Below are 23,671 nucleotides of genomic sequence, written 5' to 3'. Positions count from 1 at the left end.
TTCTTAAACAGATGTCTTTTCCCTTCATCTGCTGAAACCCAGGATTTTTGACACGCCCCAACCTTCAGCTTCAGGAATGGGTTATTCACACCCAAGGATAGGTATCTCTCTTTTCAGGAGGGCCTTGTACAAATGATAACCTCCTGTTTAGACCCCCTTTCTATGGTGTGTGTATGTGTGCAAATTTGTTCCCATTTTGACCTTTATTTGGTCAGAGCTCCAGCTACTTAGTGCAGCCTTCCTGCTTAACTAGTGGGAAGAACTGCGGCCGGGACCCTTGAGAACATGGGTGGGTTTGTCTAGAGCAGCGTATCTGGAAACAGTTTCTTTCCCTTTCCCAGAGCCAAATCATTGTTCTTTTTATTCTGTCCCATCCTGAATGGATGAACCTAATTATCTGGATCCATTTCAGTCTAGATTCAAGCCCCATTTGGAGACTGGACTTGCTTTGGGTACCCTGGCTGACTCCCTTCATATGGAATGTGACCCTCTTGATTATCCTAGATCTCTCAGTGATTGTTGATAACATCAAACACCGTATCCTTCAGGGCCATCTTTGGGGAGATCAAGTTAGAAGGCACCTCATCATGTGGTGGCTCTGGTCATTAATTAATTAATGATTAACAATTAATTGTTGTGAACCGCCCAGAGAGCTTCGGCCATTGGGCGGTATAGAAATGAAATAAATAAAATAAATTCCTGGAGGACCAGGTTCCAGAAGGTGGTCCTGGCATGTTACTGTAGTTTGAGATTTGTCAGAGAGGCCTTGTTCAGAATTCCAGCTGATTCTTTGTTTGCATGTTCATGAAATAGTAAAGCATACATCGATGGCTTTTCTGAAGTGTAAGTTTGCTTATATGGTGGTGGCAGTGTTGTTGTTATTTAGAGGCAAACTCTATTTTCTGCAGTGACTAGCTTTTTTCAGGGCTATGTGTACTTTTCACTGACAAACTTAATAAAAGTAATCTGCGGTGAGAGCATTAAATAGCATCTCTTAAACCCACAACACCTTTTTTTTTTTTTTTACCTGCTGCCATTCTGAGATGCATCCTTCACCTTTCCCCCTCTGGTTTGTCTCCTCTCCAGGCTGCACTGACATGCTGACACGGTGCCAGTGCCTGGGGTTTGCCAAAGACCGGATCCTGTGCATTGCATTGCATCCAGGGTGGGTGCAGACAGACATGGGCATCACTGTGGTAAGTGACTCATAGAGGCCATCAAATGGATTTAACTACTAAGGCTTCCACCTAAATTAATAAACTCTTTGATAGTTCAAATTTGTTGAAATACCTTCTCTAAGTCAAAAACGATAAGAAGCACAGTGTTAGGTGTGCTGATGCCCATTTTTAATTTCAGCTCTGTGCTGAATCCTGGTTGGATCCCTAACCCTGGCCAGACAGATGTTCCATGGAGCTCATGACCATCCTGTGCTATTTGTCCCCCGAGGTATACATGGAGTTACTATACTTAGCTATTGTGGTTGATAGCTGTCGATAGACATAAACCTCATGAATCTGCCAAATCCTTAAGCAAAATCTATGCATGTAGCCGCCAGGACATCTTTGGGCAGTGAATTCCACAATTTAATTATACCCCGCTTGAAAAAATGCTTTGTTTCTCAAATGCATATGTTAGCTCTTTCACCATCCCATTCTATATCAATTACAAAGATTCAGTACAAGACCAGATTGGACTAAATTAAAGATGATATCCTTGCTCAATTGCATGACTTCCAAATGTGTTCAGCTTTAACCAGGCATTTGGCAGCATATGATGAGTTTTAATCGGTCCTGGATTGTCTTATGGTTGTGGTTGTTTGCCTGAAGTTGCTTGTTTGAAGTTGTTTAGATATACAGTATGTTCTCCTGTGTATATTGTCTGTTTGTATGCTTTTTTAAAAAAAATGTAAATGGCTTTTAACTTTTGTATACTGTATTTTTAATGTTTTTAAACTTTTTAGACTGTCCAGAGAGCTTTGGCTATTGGGCGGTATAGAAATGTTAATAATAATAATAACAGCAACAACAACAACCATAAGAAGCCAACCACCCCAACAACCCACCCTGGCTGGGTTTGCATGTAATGACCAGCTACTGTGTGCCCCCACTGTGCCCTGATTATTCAAAATGGGGCTGCTGCAGCAACAAGAAGCCCTGCAGGGAAATTCCACCATGGTGGGCTGGCTTCTTGTTACATGCAAACTGGACCACAGTGTGAAGGAGAAGTACTTCCTTTTCTCTGTATGGAATCTCCTGCCAATCAATTTCATCAGATAACCCGGCATTCTAGTATTATGAGCGAGGGAGAAAAAACACTTAATATCCATGGCCGCCACACTATGCATAATTGTATAGATCATAATATCCTCCCTTACATGCCTTTTTTTCAAAAATAAAAGGTCCCAAATATTTCAGCCTTTCTGCACAAGGGATGTGCTCCGGCTCCTTGATCATTTTAGTTACTTTTTTTTCTAGTTCTACAATATCTTTTTTGAGATGGGGTAACCAAAAATTGTTCATAAAAATGTATGAAGAACACTGGTGGATCCTACCAAAGGTTTATCTGGTTCCGCATTCTGTTCCGACAGTGGCCAAACAGATGCCCCAGTGAGAAACCCACAAGCAAGCCATATGTGTAAGAGCAGCCTCCCACTTGTGTTCCCTAGCAACTAATACTGAGAAGCATACTGGAGGCAATATATAGCCATCATGATTAGTGTCCATTGATAGCCTCATCCTCCATGAATCTGTCTAATCCTCTTTTAAAGTTATCCAAGCTGGCAGCCATCACATAGAATTCAAAATACAACTGTACAAAGACATTTTGAACCTGGCATGTTTATTTTTTATCCTCCCAATAATCTCTAGCAAGGAATGTGCCTTTTCTCTGCTAAATCACACAGAATAAGCATTGCATTGTGCTATCCACTATGACCCCAAGATTTCTTTCATGGCTAGAAAGTATTTGCAAGTTTGGTGCAGGGTTGAGGAGTCTTTAAGGGTGGTGGCAATGGCAGAGATTTTTTTCTTTCTATTTTCCTTTTTGTTGTTGTTGCTGCTATCACAACTATGATCACAAAGATCTTCTCAGTGACCACCTCCTGGCCACAAATTTCCCCCACATGCCCCTGGAATGATGCCATGTCATTATGTAATTTAATTCCGAGGGGTTGCCTATCAGATCACCTTTATCCTCGTAACTGTTGACACTTGTTGATGTGCCTGTTGACACTCACAAAGGTCAATGAGGCAGGACTTCCCTTTGCAGAAGCCAAGCTGATTCTTCTTCAACAAGATTTGTTCTTCTATTTAATTCTATATTTAATAATGCTTTTTTACCAGTTTGCTGTAATAGATAGTAAGCTTGCAATTTCCTGGATTCATTTTAAAAGTTGGTGTAATGCTGGCTACTTTCCAATCCTCTGGTACAGAATGTGATATGTGTATAGCAGCTTTTGAGCATGCTTCTCTGTTTGCCTTTGATGGTGCATGGATATTTTTGAAGTGTGCTCTCAGCTGATGTTATCTATGCATTGTCACTCTTTTCTACACTGTAAAAGTCCTTGTGTCACTCTCCTATTCTCCTTCCAGGGACAGCCCCCACGACCGTAGAGCTCAGTGTGTGAGAGATGCTAAATAAGCTTGCCTGTCCCTCTGAGCAAGACAACGGCACTTTAGTGATCTGGGAGGAGAAAATCCTTCCCTGGTGTGACACCCAAAGACCTGCTTGTGTGCACTGCAGGAGGAACCTTTCACCACAGGCAATGCAAATATTTGATTAGCTGTGCCTTTGTCTTCAATAAATACACCATGATCTGCTCTCTGAAGAATGTGCTATTCCTTCTTCCTTCCAGTTGTATTTGCTGACATCCTTCCCAATTGCCTTATGTAACTATACTCATTTTTCATGCTTTTTTGTTTGTGGTCGCATAATGTAGTTCCCAGTCAGTGACTGAATCACACCGGGAGGAATATCACTCTGTGCCTGAGGTGTGTTTCCATCTCTGTTTTCTGATTGCTGTGTCTGAGCAATTTCATGAGGAAAGTGCTGCTTGATTGAGTGGCGTTACTAAATCTAGACATGACTTAATATTGCTTCCCTTCAGGCAAGATCACTGGCTTAATTATCAATATCTCCACTCTAGGCTGACTCTTTTAAAGTGAACACACCATTTGCTGCAGAAATACTGAAATGCATGCTCTGTGCCAAGCAGCTTGTCAACAGGGATTAGTATGGATCAATATCATTTATAGCCCACATATGCACTCAGGTGTGCAGTAGGAGAACTGCAGAAGAGAACTGGACACTCTGCTAAAGTTCCATGAATGAAGAGCTTTTCTAGACAAAGCTTTTATTGTGCACTCATCATTCCTCTCTCAGAGTTGTTTATGGGTGCTTTGGATGATGAATATCATCACCGTCCAGTTTTGCTTCTGCTTTTTAGAAGCAATTCTGTAGGGTTTGGGGGAGTATTTTTTGCCAATGTGAAACAAAGTGCAAGTCCTCACCAGTGTAATTGTGTTATTCTGCTATACCACAGCACCACTCTAGAGGTTATGTATGGAAAGGCAGGAAAGAAAAATAACTTCATGTAGAGCTTCAATCTTAATTCCGCAACAGTCGTTAAGACGTGTCCGACTCTTCGTGACCCCATGGACCATAGCATGCCAGGCCTCCTGTCCTCGGCTCCCTCCCGGAGTGAGCTCAAGTTCATATCCATTGCATCGGTGATGCTATCTAGCCATCTCATCCTCTGCTGTCCCTTTCTCCTTTTGCCTTCAATCTTTCCCAGCATCAGGGTCTTTTCCAGTGACTTTTCTCTTTGCATTAGGTGGCCAAATTATTTGAGCTTCAGCTTCAGTATCTGTCCTTCCAATGAGCAGTCGGGGTTGATTTCCTTTAGGATGGACTGATTTGACCTCCTTGCAGTCCAGGGGACTCGTAAGAGTCTTCTCCAGCACCACAGTTCGAAAGCATCAATTCTTCGGCGCTCAGCCTTCCATATAGTCCAGCTCTCACAGCCATACGTTACTACTGGGAAAACCATAGCTTTGATTAGACGGACCTTTGTCGGCAAGGTGATGTCTCTGCTTCTTACTACGCTGTCCACACAACATGATCCACACAACCAAAGGCTTTAGCCTAGTCAATGAAGCAGAAATAGACGTTTTTCTGGAATTCTCTTGCTTTCTCCATGATGCAGCGAATGTTGGTGATTTGATCTCTAGTTCCTCTGCCTCTGCGAAACCCAGCTTATACTTCTGGTAGTTCTCGGTTCACATGCTGCTGAAGCCTAGCTTGTAGGATTTTGAGCATAACCTTGCTGGCATGTGAAAGGAGCGCAATTGTATGATAGTTTGAACACTCTTTGGCATTGCCGTTCTTTGGGATTGGAATGTAAACTGACCTTTTCCAGTCTTGTGGCCACTGTTGAGTGTTCCAAATGTGTTGGCATATTGAGTGCAGCACTTTAACAGCATCGTCCTTTAGGATTGTAAATAGCTCAGCTGGAATACCGTCATCTCTGCTAGCTTTGTTGTTAGTAATGCTTCCTAAGGCCCACTTGACTTCACTCTCGAGGATGTCCAGCTCAAGTTCAGTGAGCGCACTATCATGGCTATCAGGGACATTCAGATCTTTCCTGTATAGTTCTTCTGTGCATTCTTTCCACCTCTTCTTAATCCATCTGCTTCTGTTAGGTCCCTGCCTTCTTTGTCCTTTACAACCACAAAATTGGCTCCTATCCCTACTTCCTCTCCAAATGACTCTGTTCTCAGATGGTTCCTTTAAATCCTGCCAGTTCACCTTCCCTTTGCACGCACCCCTCCCTCCCCCATCATCCCCACGTTGTATTCTTTCAGTGCCAGCTGAAGGCCTTTTTATTTTCCCAGCATTTTAGCGCTCTGGTCTTTTAGCTCTGCTGTTTTAAATCTGTATTTTAAATCTCTGCATTGCTGCTAGGCTTTATGCTGGTTGTACTTTTTTGTTGTAGTTTTAAGCTTTCATATATTGTTTTATGCTGTACTTTGTGGTTTTAATTTTTGTGAACGCCCAGAGAGCTTCGGTTATTGGGTGGTATAGAAATGAAATAATACATACATACATACATACATACATAAATCTCTCCCCAAAGCCACAGCAATCCTTGGCTTTGGAGCTCCCTGTTGCTCTTTCAAAACTCTCCATGTGCTTTCTTCTACATTCTCTGCATTTGTTTTACTCCCACCTCCAAAAAGCTCTCACAGCCCCCCCAAGTCTGTTTCTTCCATATTCAGATGATCTCAGGATCAAAATTACCATCCTAAAGCTTGTCTTCTTCCCCCATCTTCATAATTAGCCAAACACAGGGGAGAGCGTCTGGATTCCTGCTTTCTTCAGTCTGCGAAATTCCCTCCCCAACAAGGCAACAAGCCTTCCTTCTCCAGCCTCTTGCAGAAGTGCTTGTACAGACCCCACAACAACCCTGTTTCTGTTCCTTTTGGTTGTACTGCGGGCAGTTTTTGGCACATGACTATTGCCACGTATGTGCCTGAGATGAAATAAGAGTCAAGTATCTTATGCAAGCCAGGCCTGGGTAATTATGAGGAACTGTGGCTAGATAATCTCGGGTGGGGCTGGCAAAGGGCTTTTCCAGTTGGGTCTGGGCTGGCAAGGGAGATGGCAATGCTGAACGTGCGGAGTGCCCTGGTGACTGGGTCCAACCGGGGCATCGGCTTGGAGCTGGTCAGGCAGCTGCTGGGGAAAAGCAATGGGCCAGAATGGATCTTTGCCACCTGCCGAGACCCAGAGGGACCACGTGCCCAGGTGAGCCCCTGGTTAGAGGCAGATGTACCTTTGGATGGGTGCCTCTACATGGGATCCCCCCTCATCCTATGCTAAGGGGATTGTGCCCAGGGCAGTGGAGATGTCTTGTGAGCTTTTTAACTTCCCATTCTCAGGTAGGTTTGGTACTTGTGGGACAATTTGGTACTTGTGGGATAGTTCACTTAAACACAGAGGCCATTCACACAACATGCTAACCCACACTCGGTGAGTGTGAGTTGTTTTGCAGCATGGGTTGTTTGTTGTACCATAGGTTAGAGTGTTGTCTGAATGCAGCACGTTTTCCACAGGGTGGGCTATTGTGTTGTCTGAACACAGCCAGGGTGACTTGTTAACCATGCATTATGGCTTGCTAACCACCCTGAACAACCAACAGCAAACCATGGGTTCTCAAGGTAGCTTGTTCGAGAAAAGAAGCCACACTGCATGGTTAACAAGCCATCCTGACTGCATTCAGTCAACAGGATAACCTACAGTTCAACAAACAACCCATGGTTCAAAACAAGCCACACTCAACCACTGAGTGTGGGCTAGCATGTTGTGTCAACGGCTTGACAGATTAGTTGCCCTTTTCTGTGCTTCGACCCCCTCTTTTCCGTTTTAGAATTAGGGGGAATGATCAGAAATTATACTGATTTCTCCCACCCATTGATGTGAGCAGAATTTAAAAGGAGGAACAATAATCCTATAAGAAACTGGAAATTATGAGAATAACTCAGATTAAATATTCTGAAATAACAGCGCATGGGATGGATGTCACCAAGCAGTAAATCACATTTTGCTCATTGGGGCTTCCTTCTGGCTCAGAGTGCTTAGAGTGTGACATTTGTTCTTATTAGCATATGTTGGAAAAAAGGGAGAAAATACTCATCTGATTGTGAGAAATGATTCTAAAGAATAACACTCTGGGTTACTGATCGTGAGGAAGGAATCCTCCAGACTCCCCCCTCCCCCCAGATGCATGATCTTGAACGCTCTTCTAAGACTCCCCACTCAGAGCACAAAAATAACGATCAGGCTGACATATTTACTGCAGAACACTTTTGCAGAGACAGAACAATGAAACAAATGCATCCTGTGCTGAAAATGGAAATCAGGGAGAACCTCTTTCTGTCCAATCTTCCCTTCCTGTCTCTTCTCAAGTTACCCGGTCTCTCCAGGAATTAATTGTTTCATTGTAAGTTTATGATTTGGGTATCTTTCAGGACTTGAAGAATTTGGCTGCCAAACACCAGCAAATCGCCATCATCCCACTGGGTATGTGCTTGGACCCCCAGTTTCCCTCCCCATCCCTACATCACTGCAGACAAGAGCTGAGATTCAAGACAATATTCCTTTTGTGCAGATTAAATTTGCATTGGTCCCCCAATTGTGATCCTCAGCTGGAATTTCAGGACTCAAGATATGCTTGGGAAATTTTGGGACCTGTTTCTAAATATAGAAAACTAACATATAGCTAGGAAGGATTTGCTCTGTTATTATAAATTCCAAATGTTGGAGCAGTCGGTGTGCATTATGAGCAAATAGACATGATAATCACTCCCCCTAGCAGTAAATTCAGATGATGAGTGCCGACAGGTATTTAGACAAAACAGCTACTAAGAAACAAGAAGGGCATATGAATTTGCTCAAAGGAACACCAAAATTTGCTTAAGTACAAAAATAGTATGTGGTAAAAACAAAAAACAAAAAATGCCCAATGAGTACTGAGCATGCTAAGGAGCCAAGGAATGTTGACTGACAGTCGAAAAAGAAAACCTGTGTGTGTGTGTGTGTGTGTGTGTGTGTGTGTGTGTGGTGAACCTTGTATTCTGATATAGACCGACACCATCTCCATAACCAAACAGGAGTGAATCAATTCAGTTGTTCTTTAGTTCAAGGACATAACATAGGTACTGTAAATTCTAAAAAGACAGTTACCTTTTATTTATTTGATTTATATCTTGCCCTTCCTCACAAAGAGCCCAATGTATAGCACAACTATCTTGTGAGAAGTTGCTAAGAGGCCTTCTCAGGCAGATCTGCATTTTTTTCTCATCTTCCTCTTTAATCAACCCATGTTTTTGCGCTTGGTAGAGACAGGCCCTTTTCACACACCAAAAAACAAATGTGCATATCTGTAATATCAAATGATGCATTGTATGTGTGAAAGGGCATTCACAGATCAAAGACCACAGAGGTTTCATAACACTCTGAAAGACAGCACATTTCAATGGAAGCTGTTCACACGCTGAGCTGCGAGTCACCAAAATCTGAGTGACCAAATGATAACAGCGATCAAGTTTTGTATGGATTTTTGAAGACGCCCATAGTTGGGCATTATTGTTGTGTTTGTCCCCCAAAAGAGATACTGGGGCTGTTCACACAACATGCTAACCCATACTCAGTAGTTTGAGCATGGGTTGTTGTTGAACTGTGGGTTATTTGTTGAACTATGAGTTAACGTGTCGTCTGAACCTAAGACATTTACCACAGGGTGGCTTGTTAACCACGCAGTGTGGCTTGTGAACACAGAACAACCCAAGGTGCATCTGACAGACCATCAGGCTCACCATGGGTTGTTCTCCCACTCCTTCCCCCTTCTTCCTCCGGACGGTATCCCAGTGTCCTCCACAGCAGGACCCGTTTTGGCTGCCCATCTTGTCTCCCTCCCTGCTCCGATCGCAACCCGTTTTAGTTTCCCAGCTTTTTTTTTGGCCTCAGAAAGTTGCGCAAACGGGGTCAGGTTTTGGGGGAGGGGGTGTCAGCTTCCGCAAGTGTGCACTTATGGCTGTCTGATATGTGTAATAATAATTTTTAAAAACTATGACTCCATTTGTGCAAATTTCTGGGGCTACAAAAAATTAAAAATATATATTAGCTCATTTGTGCAAATTTCTGGGGCTGAAAAAATAATAAAAAGGATTGCCAAATGAGTGACAACCCCTCCAAAGTGCTGTTTGTGCATCGTTGGAGGGGCAGTCACTGGCGAGAGAGGATTGAGGCAGCACAGATGGGTGCAGTCACCAAGAATAGTTTTTTTCTACTTTTGCTGAGCAGCTCACTGACTGATTCCTACAACCTACAATGAAACAGCTGTTCAGGGTTCAGATGACACACCAACCCATTGTGGTATGAACAACCCCTAGAACAAGCCAGGGTGGCTTGTTGCCACCCTGGTATGCATAAATAAAAAGGTAAAGGTGTCCCCAACCAGTCGTGTCCAACTCTAGGGTGTGGCGCTCATCTCCATTTCTAAGCCGAAGAGCCAGCGCTGTCCGAAGATGCTTCCGTGGTCATGTGGCCGGCATGACTGAACACCGAGGTGCACGGAACACTGTTACCTTTCCCGCCGAGGCGGTACCTATTTATCTATTTGCAATTTCTTGCTTTCGAACTGCTAGGTTGGCAGGAGCTGGGACTGAAGACGGGAGCTCACTCCATCACACAGCACTCAGGTCTTGAACTGCTGTCCTGCCGACCTTCCGGTCTGCAGTTCAGCGTCTTAACCACTAAGCCATCGCAGCCGTAGCATAAATAAATACCATTAAAAAGTTGTGTCTTGACACATTTTCTAAAAGCAAAGAGAGTGGGGATGGTTGTAATTCTGAGGGGAGTGCATTCCACAGTTCGGGAGTGACACAGGAGAAAGCCCTGCCACGTATCCCCATCAAGCGGCCCTCCAGGAACACTAGTGTCCTCAAATGATCATCTCCTGCAGCTCTTAATAATTTGACAGGTGCATAGTGAGGTAGGTGGTCCCTTAGATAACCAGATCCAAAGCTGTTTAGGGCTTCAAAGGTTAAAGCCAACGTCTCATTTCAGCAGGGCGTCCCACAATGAGGACCAAATGTTGGAGGTTGTAAAAGCCAGGGCTGCTTCACATATTAAGGTGTCCCCAACCAGTCTAGTCCGACTCTAGGGTGCGGTGCTCATCCCCGTTTCTAAGCCGAAGAGCCAGCGCTGTCCGAAGATGCTTCCGTGGTCATGTGGCCGGCATGACTGAACACCGAGGTGCACGGAACGCTTGTTACCTTTCCCGCCGTGGCGGTACCTATTTATCTACTTGCAATTTCTTGCTTTCGAACTGCTAGGTTGGCAGGAGCTGGGACTGAAGACGGGAGCTCACTCCGTCACACAGCACTCGGGTCTCGAACTGCTGACCTGCCGACCTTCCAGTCTGCAGTTCAGCGTCTTAACCACTAAGCCACCGCGGCTTCACATATTACACAGCACTAAAAACCTTTGCTACTGTGCTTTCCTTAGACAGGAAGACTCAGCATATATCAGTATAATACTCATACTGGCAAACATATACTGTTCATGTGCACATTAGATACGATTTTTTCCGGCTCTATTTAATACGTTATTGTGTGTGTGCCTAAAAATGTGCTGGGTGAAGTAATCCTCCTTCTGCTGCATTTTTGGAGCACACTGAGTGCATGCTGCAAAGATAAGCAACAACAATGCAGCCTGCAGGCAGCCTGCAGGGCTGATCCTGGCTCACTTTCATCCTTTTAAAATCCCTTCTCTTTGCTGCTGTAGACCTTTCTGAGCCATCCAGCATCAAGACTGCTGCAGCCAGAGTCACTGAGCAGCTGAAAGGAATTGGGTTGAATCTGCTGATAAACAATGCTGCGATTGCAAGGCCATGTCCTCTGGAATCAGAGGCACCGGAGGAAATGTCTGAGACATACAAGACCAATGTGATTGGTCCTATGGTGGTGAGCCAGGTAACGCCATCCTATGGCTCTTCTTCATGGAAACTTCTCATCAACTTGCAGAGCCTTTGGGAGTCAGTGTCTTGATGCAAGTTAGGGATGTCAGAGGAATCCATCCGAGGGGTGAAGTTCGCTGAGCTATCATCAGCTCGGTCCCCGGACTTCGGCTCGCTTACCAACCAGCTGCCTAGACTTGATGCAAATCGAGTCAGGCCAGCTTGCAGATTTTTGGGTTGTTGTTGTTTTTCTTAAATTGCCATTTATGCAAATTGTGGCTGCAATTTGCAGAATTTGTGCACAATCCGGCCATAATTTGCACAAATTCAGGCTGTAATATGCTTAATTTGCACAAATTGCAGCCATAATTTGCATAAATGGCAAAAAGGATCCTCTGTCTCAGAAAACTGGGAACAAAAGGTCCATTAGTTACACAAGTCTTTTTCACTAGATGGTTGGATTAGGACGCTTCAGAGATAGATATACTCCAAGGTGACACCTAGAGCAACATTAATTGAAGTCCACCTACATGGCTAGAGAGGTAGGTTTCAGAAATGATTACAGTATAAACACACACACACACCCCTCTCAGCTCCAGCTAATTTGTGCTTATTTATTTATTTATAACCCACCTTTCTTCCATCATGGAACTCCAGGTGGCTACATGTGGTTCTGAGGTGGCATCTCCTCCAAGCACTGACCAGACCCAAACCTGCTTAGCTTCAGCAAGGTGTCTGCCTCATGTTTTCACACTATGCCCTGGGATTATTGACAAGTTGTACTCTTTAGTCAGAGCTCATGTGATCACCTTAATGTCCTAACGAAATGGTTAAGGGATCAAGAGGTACATTCAGATGAATTATTGTAGATATTATATATATACTACCTTGGTCCAGAAAAAATTTATTATTGAGCAGGCCCATCATACATGACCAAAATCTAATGGCTGCATGACAGACAGAAATTCAACAGGTGGATTCTTAGTGGTTATGGAGGAGCAGTGATGTGGAAAGCCAGCACCTGTTGAAGCCAGATTGGAAGTAGCTGCTGCCACCTGGACAAAGCACAAGAGTATTCCGGAGAGTAACTGCTGGGCTCACATTTGCTCTCCTGTTGCAGTCTCTGACCTCATAAAAAGATGCTCAGTCCTCCCCACACAGTTTGCCGCTGTCCTTGATAATTCTCTCCCCTTCTCCAGGAGTTTCTGCCCTTGCTGAGGAAGGCATCTCAGGAAAGCCCCCAGGAAGGGATGAGCTGCAGCAAAGCAGCCATGGTCAACATAAGCAGCAAAATTGGCAGCATGTCAACTATCTTCGGATGGCATTTGGCACATGGTGTCTCTTACCGTTGCAGCAAGGTATGGAAAATGTAGTCAACAGGCATGTGCAAAAGCTTCAGAGAAAGAGTATTTAAGGTACCCCCAAATGAACAGAACTTTGAGAAAGATCAGAACACCAAAGAAGCAGCTGGACGCAGCATAACACTTGCTTCTGAGTGTACAGCCTGGCTGGCCATCAGGCTCAATTGATCCAACGTGGGTTAACTATGTGAGTGAATGTAGAAAGTGTGAATGGATTGAACTGAACTGCATTCTGTCTAAATAAAGGTGTTCTAGAAACTGCATTTGAATTTTGCATCTCAGTCTGCATCTCACACTGTAATCCCAGGTACCTATTCCTAACATTGAGAGACAGAAGGGGAGGGGGATAGATCAAGATGCAGAACAAAGACACAGAGAAAGGAAAGAACAGACACCAAGGGACTATGAAGCTTAAGAGTAATAATATGTATTATTAATCTTGAGACTTTCTCCCCTTTCCCTTTCTCAAAATGTTACACCCTTGCTTCGCTTGCCACCCATTCCATGACTTCATAGGCGTATAGAAGAGGGCATTTTACTCCAGTTCTTGGAGGTTTCCAAAATTTCACATGCATTTGGAATTGAAATGCCATGCGAAATTTGGGTTTCTAGTCTGGTCTCCACTATGCATTTAATCCAGTTCAGATCAAAGAAGCCAACTCAAACATAGATATGAGCGTTTGTGCCAAGAATCTCCCTCCCTCCCAACACTAATAACAGAATATCACAAGAACATCATAGTGATCACCCATGTAGTTTATTACTGTTAGGGAGCAGGACAGACCCTTGTGAGATTTCTGCCTCAGATGCCAAAGTAGCGTAACCTGCCTTGCATACTAAGCACCGTGACTTAAGGGACTGGAATTGGGTGCCTTTTGCTGCTCTGCCTAAGGTAGCAAAATGTCCTGTGATTATCCTGATTGTTGTTGTTTTTAGAGGCAAACTCATATTTCTGCAGGGATACCTTTTTTTCCAGGGTTGTATGTACACTGCACACACACATACACACACACACACAATTAAAATAGTCTGTCCCGAGGGAGAACATTGAATGCCATCTCTTAGTCCCACAGAGGTCTTCTTTTGACCTGCTGCCACGCTATGGAACTGAGATGCGTCATTCACCCCCTGCTTCTTGCGTGTCTCCCTCCCAGGTCGCTCTGAACATGCTCACGCAGTGCCAGTCCCTGGCATATGCCCAAGACAAGATCCTCTGCGTTGCTGTGCATCCCGGGTGGGTGCAATCAGACCCGGGAAATCTGCTGGTAGGTGATTCATGGTGGAATGTCAACTCTATGCAGAGGCTGTCGGATTTATGTAGCTACTTCGGCCTACATAAGGGTCAAAACAGATAATGGGGTAATTAATTTATCATTGTGGGGAGGGAAACCTGCTGATTGCAGAGCAGAGGTAAGGCTATCTCATGTTGGCTCCACAAATCCTGGAAATTGGAGGCCAAGGCTGATGCCTCAAAAGACATGTCCAGAAACGATGTTGCGCAATGCCGTAGGAACATCGGAAGCTGCCTTACGCTGAGTCAGACCATTGTTTCATCTAGCCCAGTATTGTCAACAGTGACTGGCAGCAGCTCTCCGGGGTTTCAGGCAGGATTCTTTCCCAGCCCTACCCGGAGAACGCAGGGATCGAACCTGGGACCAGCATGCAAACCAGGGGCTCTACCACCAACCCACGGCTCCTCCCAGGAAGTGTACTTGCTTACTACTGCACCCACACATTTCTTTGTCTTTCAGGGCTTAATCCAGGCCTAAATCCAAGACTCATCAGAGTGAGGCACTGGATGGAGCTCCAGAGAGCCCCACCAGTCATTTTCCTGCTGCAGCAAAGGTCCCTGCAGGAGAGTGGCTAGCACAGCTCTCCAGAGTGTCTCTCAGGCCCAAATAATGCTTTGCTCTGAGGGGTCCTTCCTCAGAGTGAAACATTGGGTGGGGTGGTTTTGGAGACTGCCTGTGCTGTAGCAGGACAAGTGGTCGTTATGGTCACCTCACCCATAAGGCCTCACTTTGAGGAAGGACCCCTCAGAGCAAGGCATTGATGGGCCCAGATCATGCATGCTATTGCTGGTAATGCAACAAGCCACTGGGGTGGGGGACAGCAGCACAATGGCTCTGGGGCGGACGGAGAGCCTGGGACTACTAAAGATGTCCTATGTTGCCCTCTTCTTCCTGTATTGCATTATGAAACATCTGAGCCTTATGGATTTGCTCAAGGAATCCTCCTGTGAGTTGACCAATGCCTGTTTTAATTATTTAAATATAAGGATATATAAAGACACCCATATAATTTAAAAACTAAGACTCTAAAATGCCTGGGAGAAGAGGAAGTTCTTTTCCTGGTGCTGAAAAGATAACAATGTAGGCACTGGTGAGCTGCCTTGGGGAGGACATTGCATAAACTGGGTGCCACAACTGAGAAGGCCCTCTGTTGTAGCTTCCCGGCTAACTTCCTTTAAAGGAGGCTGCTAGAAGAGGCCTCTGAAGATGACCTAAGGGTGTGAGCAGGTATATACAAGAGGAGAGGTTCCTTTAGATACACTGGCCCTAAGTGGTTTAGGAATTTAATGGCCATCACAAACACCTTGAATTGAGCCTGAAAACAGACTGGAAGCCAACTGATGAAGAAAAAATAAAAATGAATGCTCTCCAGTTATTTTATATTCATCGTTTCTTTCCTTACTGGCTGAATATGGAATGGGACAATACTCATGGTTATTCTTAGGATTTGGCGATAAACCTTTGGGACAACAAGTGGAGGTATATAAAGAGAACATGCGTAGGGAGATAGGACAGAAATGGAATACATGTATAGCAGCTATTGAGAATGCTTCCCTGTTTGCCTTTGATAGTGCATGGATGTTATGAACTGTGCTCTCGGTCAATGATGCCCATGTTTTGTAACTGTTTTGGGCATTGTGCAGGTTCTCATGTCACTCGCCTCTTCTCTCTTTCCAGGGAGCACCCCCACTCTCAGCGGAGCTCAGTGTACGAGAGATCCTGAACACGCTTGCCCATCTCTCTGAGAAAGACAACGGCACTTTTGTGGACAGAAAGGGTAATTCCCTTCCTTGGTGAGACACCCAACAGTCTCCTTGTCTGCACTGCAGGAGAAACCCCTCACCACAGGCAATGCAAATATCTGACTCGCCATGTCTTCATCAACTTTCTCTGCTGTATAAGAATGCAATCGTATTACCTGGGAGTAAGTCCCACTGAGTAATAATGAACATGAAATTTACCTTTTTAATTTCAGTGTTCTGCCAAAAAGGGGGTCTCTTTATTCATCCATGATTCCAGCAAATATCCCCAGCTGCCCTGTTCTTTCTTGAACAGGGGTTGTAGAGGATGATCCACATGCTTGTACTATCCATAAAAAAGCAAGACTTAGATCCCCCCCGATTCCTACTCAGTTTGACTGTCTGTCTATCTATCTATCTATCTATCTATCTATCTATCTATCTATCTATCTATCTATGTGACTATGCAAATAAAGACAAGGTGGTCATTGAAAAGATATCATGGTTTGCATTGACAGCTGAAAAGTCCACTACTCTTCATATGACAGCAACCTCTAAGGATACCTGGACCTTTTCATAATTTGACCTGTTTACTTATGCATTATATAACATCTTTTGACACAACTGCATTTCTAAATTTCTTATGAGCTATGGTGAACACAATACAATCATTACTTATTTAAAACTCATCTCTCATGGGATCATGCTCATTCTTCTTATGGTTTTAAATCAGAAAGTACATAATTGGATTCAACCGAATCCTTACAGTTCTCATTCGTGTGATGTCTCTTAGCATGCTATGGGGGGCAGGGGAGAACAGTGTGGGAGGTTTACAGTGTGGGAGGTTTACAGTGTGGGAGGTTTACAGTGTGGAGGTTTACGGGCACTTGCTGGGCTGTGGAACAACAGTGGTGCTTCCTGCCCTGCTTGTGACCTTCACAGAGACGTCTGGTTCAGCCATGTGGGAAACAACTTTCGGCTGATCCAGCGGGACATTTCGTATGTTCCTGGACTGATGAGATTGACATGAGTGGTACAGTCCTTACATGAATTAATACAGGGAGGGAGATATCCTCGAGCTCCTGCCACCACCTATGGGAGAACTATCTCTTCACTGGGCAATCCCACCTTTGGGTTGTTTTGTTGTTGTTTTTTTTAGCAAATGCTTATATTTCAGGGCCTAAAGAACTTTCTGCCACTATAACTCCACAAGCTGACCCTTTTCTGCTGCCACCAGCTCTCTAAGAATACTTTAAAAAACCTCCTAGGAGCTTGGTATAAGAGGCTTGGACGTGAGATGGGCACCAACACGAGAGACAAGAGGAACTATTAAACAAGTTAATATATTAAAGGGATATTTTGTGCATAAAGGAATACTGTATTTACTTTGGGCTTTTCAAAAGAATGACTGCTGTCACTTCCTAAGTACTCAAGAGACACTGTTGCTGATACAAGCCTCTTAATGACTCCTTTAACCCCGGGCCAAGTTCCCTAGACCTTCACCCCAGTCAAATACACTCACAGCCAGGTCCAGCTCTTGGGTACAGTCTCTCTCTCTCTGGCTCTCAAAGTTCCTCTAGCTTCATTTCTCACTGCTTGGACAGTTTATCTGGGTTTTAATGCCTGCTTGTGTAACCTTCTTCTGGCAAGATCATAGGGCAACCTCCTGGCATAGCAAAGCCACCCGCTCCCTACTCCTGATCTTCACCAGCCACGTATGGTTATCCCACACAGAGGAGGAATGTCTTACTATTCAGGCCTTAGCTATTCACTTGCTCCTCAGCTTTCTCCTAGTCCTTCTATAATACCACCCACCAATCAGCAGACCTTCTCCTTCCCTGACTACCAAGAGAATTCCTCAATCCCTAATTATCAACTCCTTGTCAACTGTAATTATATGGCCTAGTAGATCGTGCTGGGGTGGAGTCAGTGGTTGTGGTCCATGTTGGTACCAAAGATGTGGGGGAATGTAGTCGTGAGGTCCTGGAAACCAAATTTAGGTTGCTAGCTAGGTTCAAATCCAGGACCATCAAGGTGGCTTTCTTGGAAATGCTACCTGTTCCACTCACAGGGGCAGCTAGACAGGCGAAGCTGAGGAGTCTTAATGCGTGGATGATATGGTGGTGAAGGGAGGAGAGGTTCAGATTTGTTAGGCACTGGGGAATATTTTGGGACAATTCTCATTCTTGTGATGTCTCTTAGCATGCTATTGGGGGCAGGGGAGAACAGTGTGGGAGGTTTACAGTGTGGGAGGTTTACAGTGTGGAGGTTTACGGGCACTTGCTGGGCTGTGGAACAACAGTGGTGCTTCCTGCCCTGCTTGTGACCTTCACAGAGACGTCTGGTTCAGCCATGTGGGAAACACCTTTCGGCTGATCCAGCGGGACATTTCGTATGTTCCTGGACTGATGAGATTGACATGAGTGGTACAGTCCTTACATGAATTAATACAGGGAGGGAGATATCCTCGAGCTTCATCCCTCCTCCTCCTCTCTGTCTTTTAAGTCACAGCCAAGAAAAGAAATACAAATCATTAGATGGTAGATTTTACCCATACTGCTCAGTATGGATTTAGACACAGTTAAATATTTGAAAAGTAAGAATAGTTTTCATATTTCTAGTCTGTGTTGTTTATTGGAGCTTGATGCATTTCCAGAGTATATTAACTGCCCAATCCTGCATTTACTCACCAGGAAATTCCACTGCTGAATCTGGAAAGATGGGTTATAGGGAATTTTCTTTCCAGCACTGCCACCACCTATGGGAGAACTATCTCTTCACTGGGCAATCCCACCTTTGGGTTGTTTTGTTGTTGTTGTTTTGTTGTTGTTGTTGTTCAGTCGTTCAGTCGTGTCCGACTCTTCGTGACCCCATGGACCATAGCACGCCAGGCCTTCCTGTCCTGCGCTCTCTCCCGGAGCGTGCTCAAGTTCATATTCATTGCATCCGTGATGCTATCTAGCCATCTCATCCTCTGCCGTCCCCTTCTCCTTTTGCCTTCAGTCTTTCCCAGCATCAGGGTCTTTTCCAGGGAGTTTTCTCTTCGCATTAGGTGGCCAAAATATTGGAGCTTCAGCTTCATTATCTGTCCTTCCAATGAGCACTCAGGGTTGATTTCCTTTAGGATGGACTGATTTGACCTCCTTGCAGTCCAGGGGACTCGTAAGAGTCTTCTCCAGCACCACAGTTCGAAAGCATCAATTCTTCGGCGCTCAGCCTTCCTTATAGTCCAGCTCTCACAGCCATACATTACTACTGGGAAAACCATAGCTTTGATTAGACGGACCTTTGTCGGCAAGGTGATGTCTCTGCTTCTTACTATGCTGTCTAGGTTGACCATAGCTTTCCTCGCAAGGAGCAAGCGTCTTTTAATTTCATGGCTACAGTCACCGTCTGCGGTGATCTTGGAACCCAAGAAAGTAAAATCTGTCACTGCTTCCATTTCTTCCCCTTCCATATGCCAGGAAGTGATGGGGCCAGATGCCAGGATCTTCGTTTTTTTAATGTTGAGTTTCAAACCAGCTTTTGCACTCTCTTCTTTCACCCTCAACAAGAGGCTCTTTAGATCCTCTTCGCTTTCTGCCATTAGGGTGGTATCGTCTGCATATCGGAGGTTGTTGATAATTCTCCCGGCAATCTTAATTCCGACCTCTGATTCATCCAACCCGGCATTTCTCATGATGTACTCTGCATATAAGTTAAATAAGCAGGGTGACAATATGCAGCCTTGTCGTACTCCTTTCCCAATTTTGAAACAATCGGTTGTTCCATGTCTGGTTCTTACTGTTGCTTCTTGACCCTCATACAGGTTTCTCAGGAGACAGGTAAGGTGGTCTGGTACTCCCATCACTTTAAGAATTTGCCACAGTTTGTTGTGATCCACACAATCAAAGGCTTTAGCGTAGTCAATGAAGCAGAAATAGACGTTTTTCTGGAATTCTCTTGCTTTCTCCATGATGCAGCGAATGTTGGCGATTTGATCTCTAGTTCCTCTGCCTCTTCGAAACCCAGCTTGTACTTCCGGTAATTCTCGGTTCGCATACTGCTGAAGCCTAGCTTGTAGGATTTTGAGCATCACCTTGCTGGCATGTGAAATGAGCGCAATTGTGCGGTAGTTTGAACACTCTTTGGCGTTGCCCTTCTTTGGAATTGGAATGTAAACTGACCTTTTCCAGTCTTGTGGCCACTGTTGAGTGTTCCAGATTTGTTGGCATATTGAATGCAGCACTTTAACAGCATCATCTTTTAGGATTTTAAATAGCTCGGCTGGAATACTGTCATCTCCGCTAGCTTTGTTGTTACTAATGCTTCCTAAGGCCCACTTGACTTCACTCTCTAGGATGTCCGGCTCAAGTTCAATGACCGCACTATCATGGCTATCAGGGACATTCAGCTCTTTCCTGTATAGTTCTTCTGTGTATTCTTGCCACCTCTTCTTAATCTCATCTGCTTCTGTTAGGTCCCTGCCTTCTTTGTCCTTTATCATGCCCGTCTTTGCACAAAACGTTCCCTTGAGATCTCCAATTTTCTTGAAGAGATCTCTAGTCTTTCCCATTCTGTTGTTTTCCTCGATTTCTTTGCATTGTTCATTTAAGAAGGCCTTCTTGTCTCTCCTTGCTATTCTCTGGAACTCTGCATTCAGTTGGGTATATCTTCCCCTTTCTCCCTTGCTTTTCGCTTCCCTTCTTTCGTGAGCTACTTGTAAAGCCTCATCAGACAGCCACTTGGCTTTCTTGCATTTCTTTTTCTTTGGGATGGATTTCGTTGCTGCCTCCTGAACAATGTTACGGACCTCCGTCCATAGTTCCTCAGGCACTCTGTCTATCAGGTCTAATCCCTGAAATCTATTCCTCACCTCCACTGTATATTCATCAGGGATATGATTTAGGTCATACCTGAACGGTTTAGTGGTTTTCCCGACTTTCTTCAATTTAAGCCGAAATTTTGCAAGAAGCAGCTCATGATCTGAGCCACAGTCAGCTCCAGGTCTTGTTTTTACTGACTGTATGGAGCTTCTCCATCTTTGGCTGCAAAGGACATAATCAATCTGATTTCGATATTGACCATCTGGTGATGTCCATGTGTAGAGTCGCCTCTTGTGCTGTTGGAAAAGAGTGTTTGCTATGATCAGCATGTTCTCTTGGCAAAACTCTATTAGCTTTTGTCCTGCTTCATTTTGTACACCAAGGCCATGCTTGCCTGTTATCCCGGTGATTTCTTGACTTCCTACTTTAGCATTCCAATCCCCTATGATGAAGAGGACATCTTTTTTTGGTGTTAGTTCTAGAAGGCGTTGTAGGTCTTCATAGAACCGATCAACCTCAGCTTCTTCGGCCTCAGTGGTTGGGGCATAGACTTGAATTACTGTGATGTTGAATGGTTTGCCTTGGATTCGTACTGAGATCATTCTATCATTTTTAAGATTGTACCCCAGTACTGCTTTTCCCACCCTTTTGTTGACTATGAGTGCTACTCCATTTCTTCTAAGGGATTCTTGCCCACAATAGTAGATATGATAGTCACCTGAATTAAATTCGCCCATGCCTGTCCATTTGAGTTCGCTGATTCCCAAGATGTCGATGTTCAATCTTGCCATCTCATGTTTGACCACCTCCAGCTTACCTTGATTCATTGATCTGACATTCCAGGTTCCTAAACAATATTGTTCTTTACAGCATCGGATTTTCTTTTCACCACCAGACACATCCACAGCTGAGTGTCCTTTCGGGTTTGGCCCAGCCGCTTCACTCTTTCTGGAGCTACTTGGAAATACCCTCTGCTCTTCCCCAGTAGCATATTGGACACCTTCCGACCTGAGGGGCTCATCTTCCGGCGTCATCTCGTTTAGCCTTGTGATACATTCCATGGGGTTTTCTTGGCAGGAATACTGGAGTGGGTTGCCATTTCCTTCTCCAGTGGACCACATTTTGTCAGAACTCTCTGCCATGACCTGTCCGTCTTGGGTGGCCCTTCACGGCATAGCTTATGGCTTCATTGAGTTACGCAAGCCCCTTCGCCACAACAAGGCAGTGATCCATGTTGTTGTTTTAGCAAATGCTTATATTTCAGGGCCTAAAGAACTTTCTGCCACTATAACTCTACAAGCTGACCCTTTTCTGCTGCCACCAGTTCTCTAAGAATACTTTAAAAAACCTCCTAGGAGCTTGGTATAAGAGGCTTGGACGTGAGATGGGCACCAACACGAGAGACAAGAGGAACTATTAAACAAGTTAATATATTAAAGGGATATTTTGTGCATAAAGGAATACTATATTTACTTTGGGCTTTTCAAAAGAATGACTGCTGTCACTTCCTAAGTACTCAAGAGACACTGTTGCTGATTGTTGTTGTTCAGTCGTTCAGTCGTGTCCGACTCTTCGTGACCCCATGGACCATAGCACGCCAGGCCTTCCTGTCCTGCGCTCTCTCCCGGAGCGTGCTCAAGTTCATATTCATTGCATCCGTGATGCTATCTAGCCATCTCATCCTCTGTCGTCCCCTTCTCCTTTTGCCTTCAGTCTTTCCCAGCATCAGGGTCTTTTCCAGGGAGTTTTCTCTTCGCATTAGGTGGCCAAAATATTGGAGCTTCAGCTTCATTATCTGTCCTTCCAATGAGCACTCAGGGTTGATTTCCTTTAGGATGGACTGATTTGACCTCCTTGCAGTCCAGGGGACTCGTAAGAGTCTTCTCCAGCACCACAGTTCGAAAGCATCAATTCTTCGGCGCTCAGCCTTCCTTATAGTCCAGCTCTCACAGCCATACATTACTACTGGGAAAACCATAGCTTTGATTAGATGGACCTTTGTCGGCAAGGTGATGTCTCTGCTTCTTACTATGCTGTCTAGGTTGGCCATAGCTTTCCTCCCAAGGAGCAAGCGTCTTTTAATTTCATGGCTACAGTCACCGTCTGCGGTGATCTTGGAGCCCAAGAAAGTAAAATCTGTCACTGCTTCCATTTCTTCCCCTTCTATATGCCAGGAAGTGATGGGGCCAGATGCCAGGATCTTCGTTTTTTTAATGTTGAGTTTCAAACCAGCTTTTGCACTCTCCTCTTTCACCCTCAACAAGAGGCTCTTTAGATCCTCTTCGCTTTCTGCCATTAGGGTGGTATCGTCTGCATATCAGAGGTTGTTGATAATTCTCCCAGCAATCTTAATTCCGACCTGTGATTCATCCAACCCGGCATTTCTCATGAACTGTTGCTGATACAAGCCTCTTAATGACTCCTTTAACCCCGGGCCAAGTTCCCTAGACCTTCACCCCAGTCAAATACACTCACAGCCAGGTCCAGCTCTTGGGTACAGTCTCTCTCTGGCTCTCAAAGTTCCTCTAGCTTCATTTCTCACTGCTTGGACAGTTTATCTGGGTTTTAATGCCTGCTTGTGTAACCTTCTTCTGGCAAGATCATAGGGCAACCTCCTGGCATAGCAAAGCCACCCGCTCCCTACTCCTGATCTTCACCAGCCACGTATGGTTATCCCACACAGAGGAGGAATGTCTTACTATTCAGGCCTTAGCTATTCACTTGCTCCTCAGCTTTCTCCTAGTCCTTCTATAATACCACCCACCAATCAGCAGACCTTCTCCTTCTCTGACTACCAAGAGAATTCCTCAATCCCTAATTATCAACTCCTTGTCAACTGTAATTATATGGCCTAGTAGATCGTGCTGGGGTAGAGTCAGTGGTTGTGGTCCATGTTGGTACCAAAGATGTGGGGGAATGTAGTCGTGAGATCCTGGAAACCAAATTTAGGTTGCTA

The 23,671-nt window shown here is 44.6% G+C and overlaps 1 protein-coding gene across 3 annotated transcripts; it reads left to right on the top strand.

Moving 5' to 3' along the window:
- The first annotated feature begins 1,008 nt into the window (after positions 1-1,008).
- LOC146338940 (uncharacterized) lies at positions 1,009-17,461 on the top strand. 3 transcript variants are annotated; one of them, XM_084813134.1, is made up of 7 exons: positions 1,087-1,196; positions 1,357-1,446; positions 8,028-8,079; positions 11,347-11,534; positions 12,718-12,876; positions 14,034-14,144; positions 15,849-17,461. In XM_084813134.1, exons 2-7 carry the CDS (start codon positions 1,408-1,410, stop codon positions 15,966-15,968), a joined length of 669 nt encoding a protein of 222 aa, XP_084669260.1. In that variant the 5' UTR covers positions 1,087-1,196; positions 1,357-1,407; the 3' UTR covers positions 15,969-17,461. The 3 variants fall into 3 exon arrangements, with proteins under 3 accessions (XP_084669257.1, XP_084669260.1, XP_084669258.1); XM_084813131.1 differs by lacking the exon at positions 1,357-1,446 and having other exon boundaries at positions 1,009-1,196; XM_084813132.1 differs by lacking the exons at positions 1,087-1,196; positions 1,357-1,446 and adding an exon at positions 6,109-6,804.
- Positions 17,462-23,671: the final 6,210 nt, after the last annotated feature.

Source organism: Heloderma suspectum, chromosome 8 (assembly GCF_057233095.1).
Source record: "Heloderma suspectum isolate Gila_16-S chromosome 8, 16-S_ref, whole genome shotgun sequence".
Classification (NCBI taxonomy): Eukaryota; Metazoa; Chordata; class Lepidosauria; order Squamata; family Helodermatidae; genus Heloderma; species Heloderma suspectum.
This window is presented reverse-complemented; position numbering and strand designations above follow the sequence as displayed.

What these genes read in the sequence shown, in the direction of transcription:
- LOC146338940 (XM_084813131.1), top strand. Translation starts at nt 1,044, where the DNA reads ATGCATCCTTCACCTTTCCCCCTCTGGTTTGTCTCCTCTCCAGGCTGC. An exon ending in TCTCTTACCGTTGCAGCAAG is followed by an intron (nt 12,877 to 14,033) that starts GTATGGAAAATG and finishes TCTCCCTCCCAG; the next exon opens with GTCGCTCTGAACATGCTCAC. An exon ending in CAGACCCGGGAAATCTGCTG is followed by an intron (nt 14,145 to 15,848) that starts GTAGGTGATTCA and finishes CTCTCTTTCCAG; the next exon opens with GGAGCACCCCCACTCTCAGC.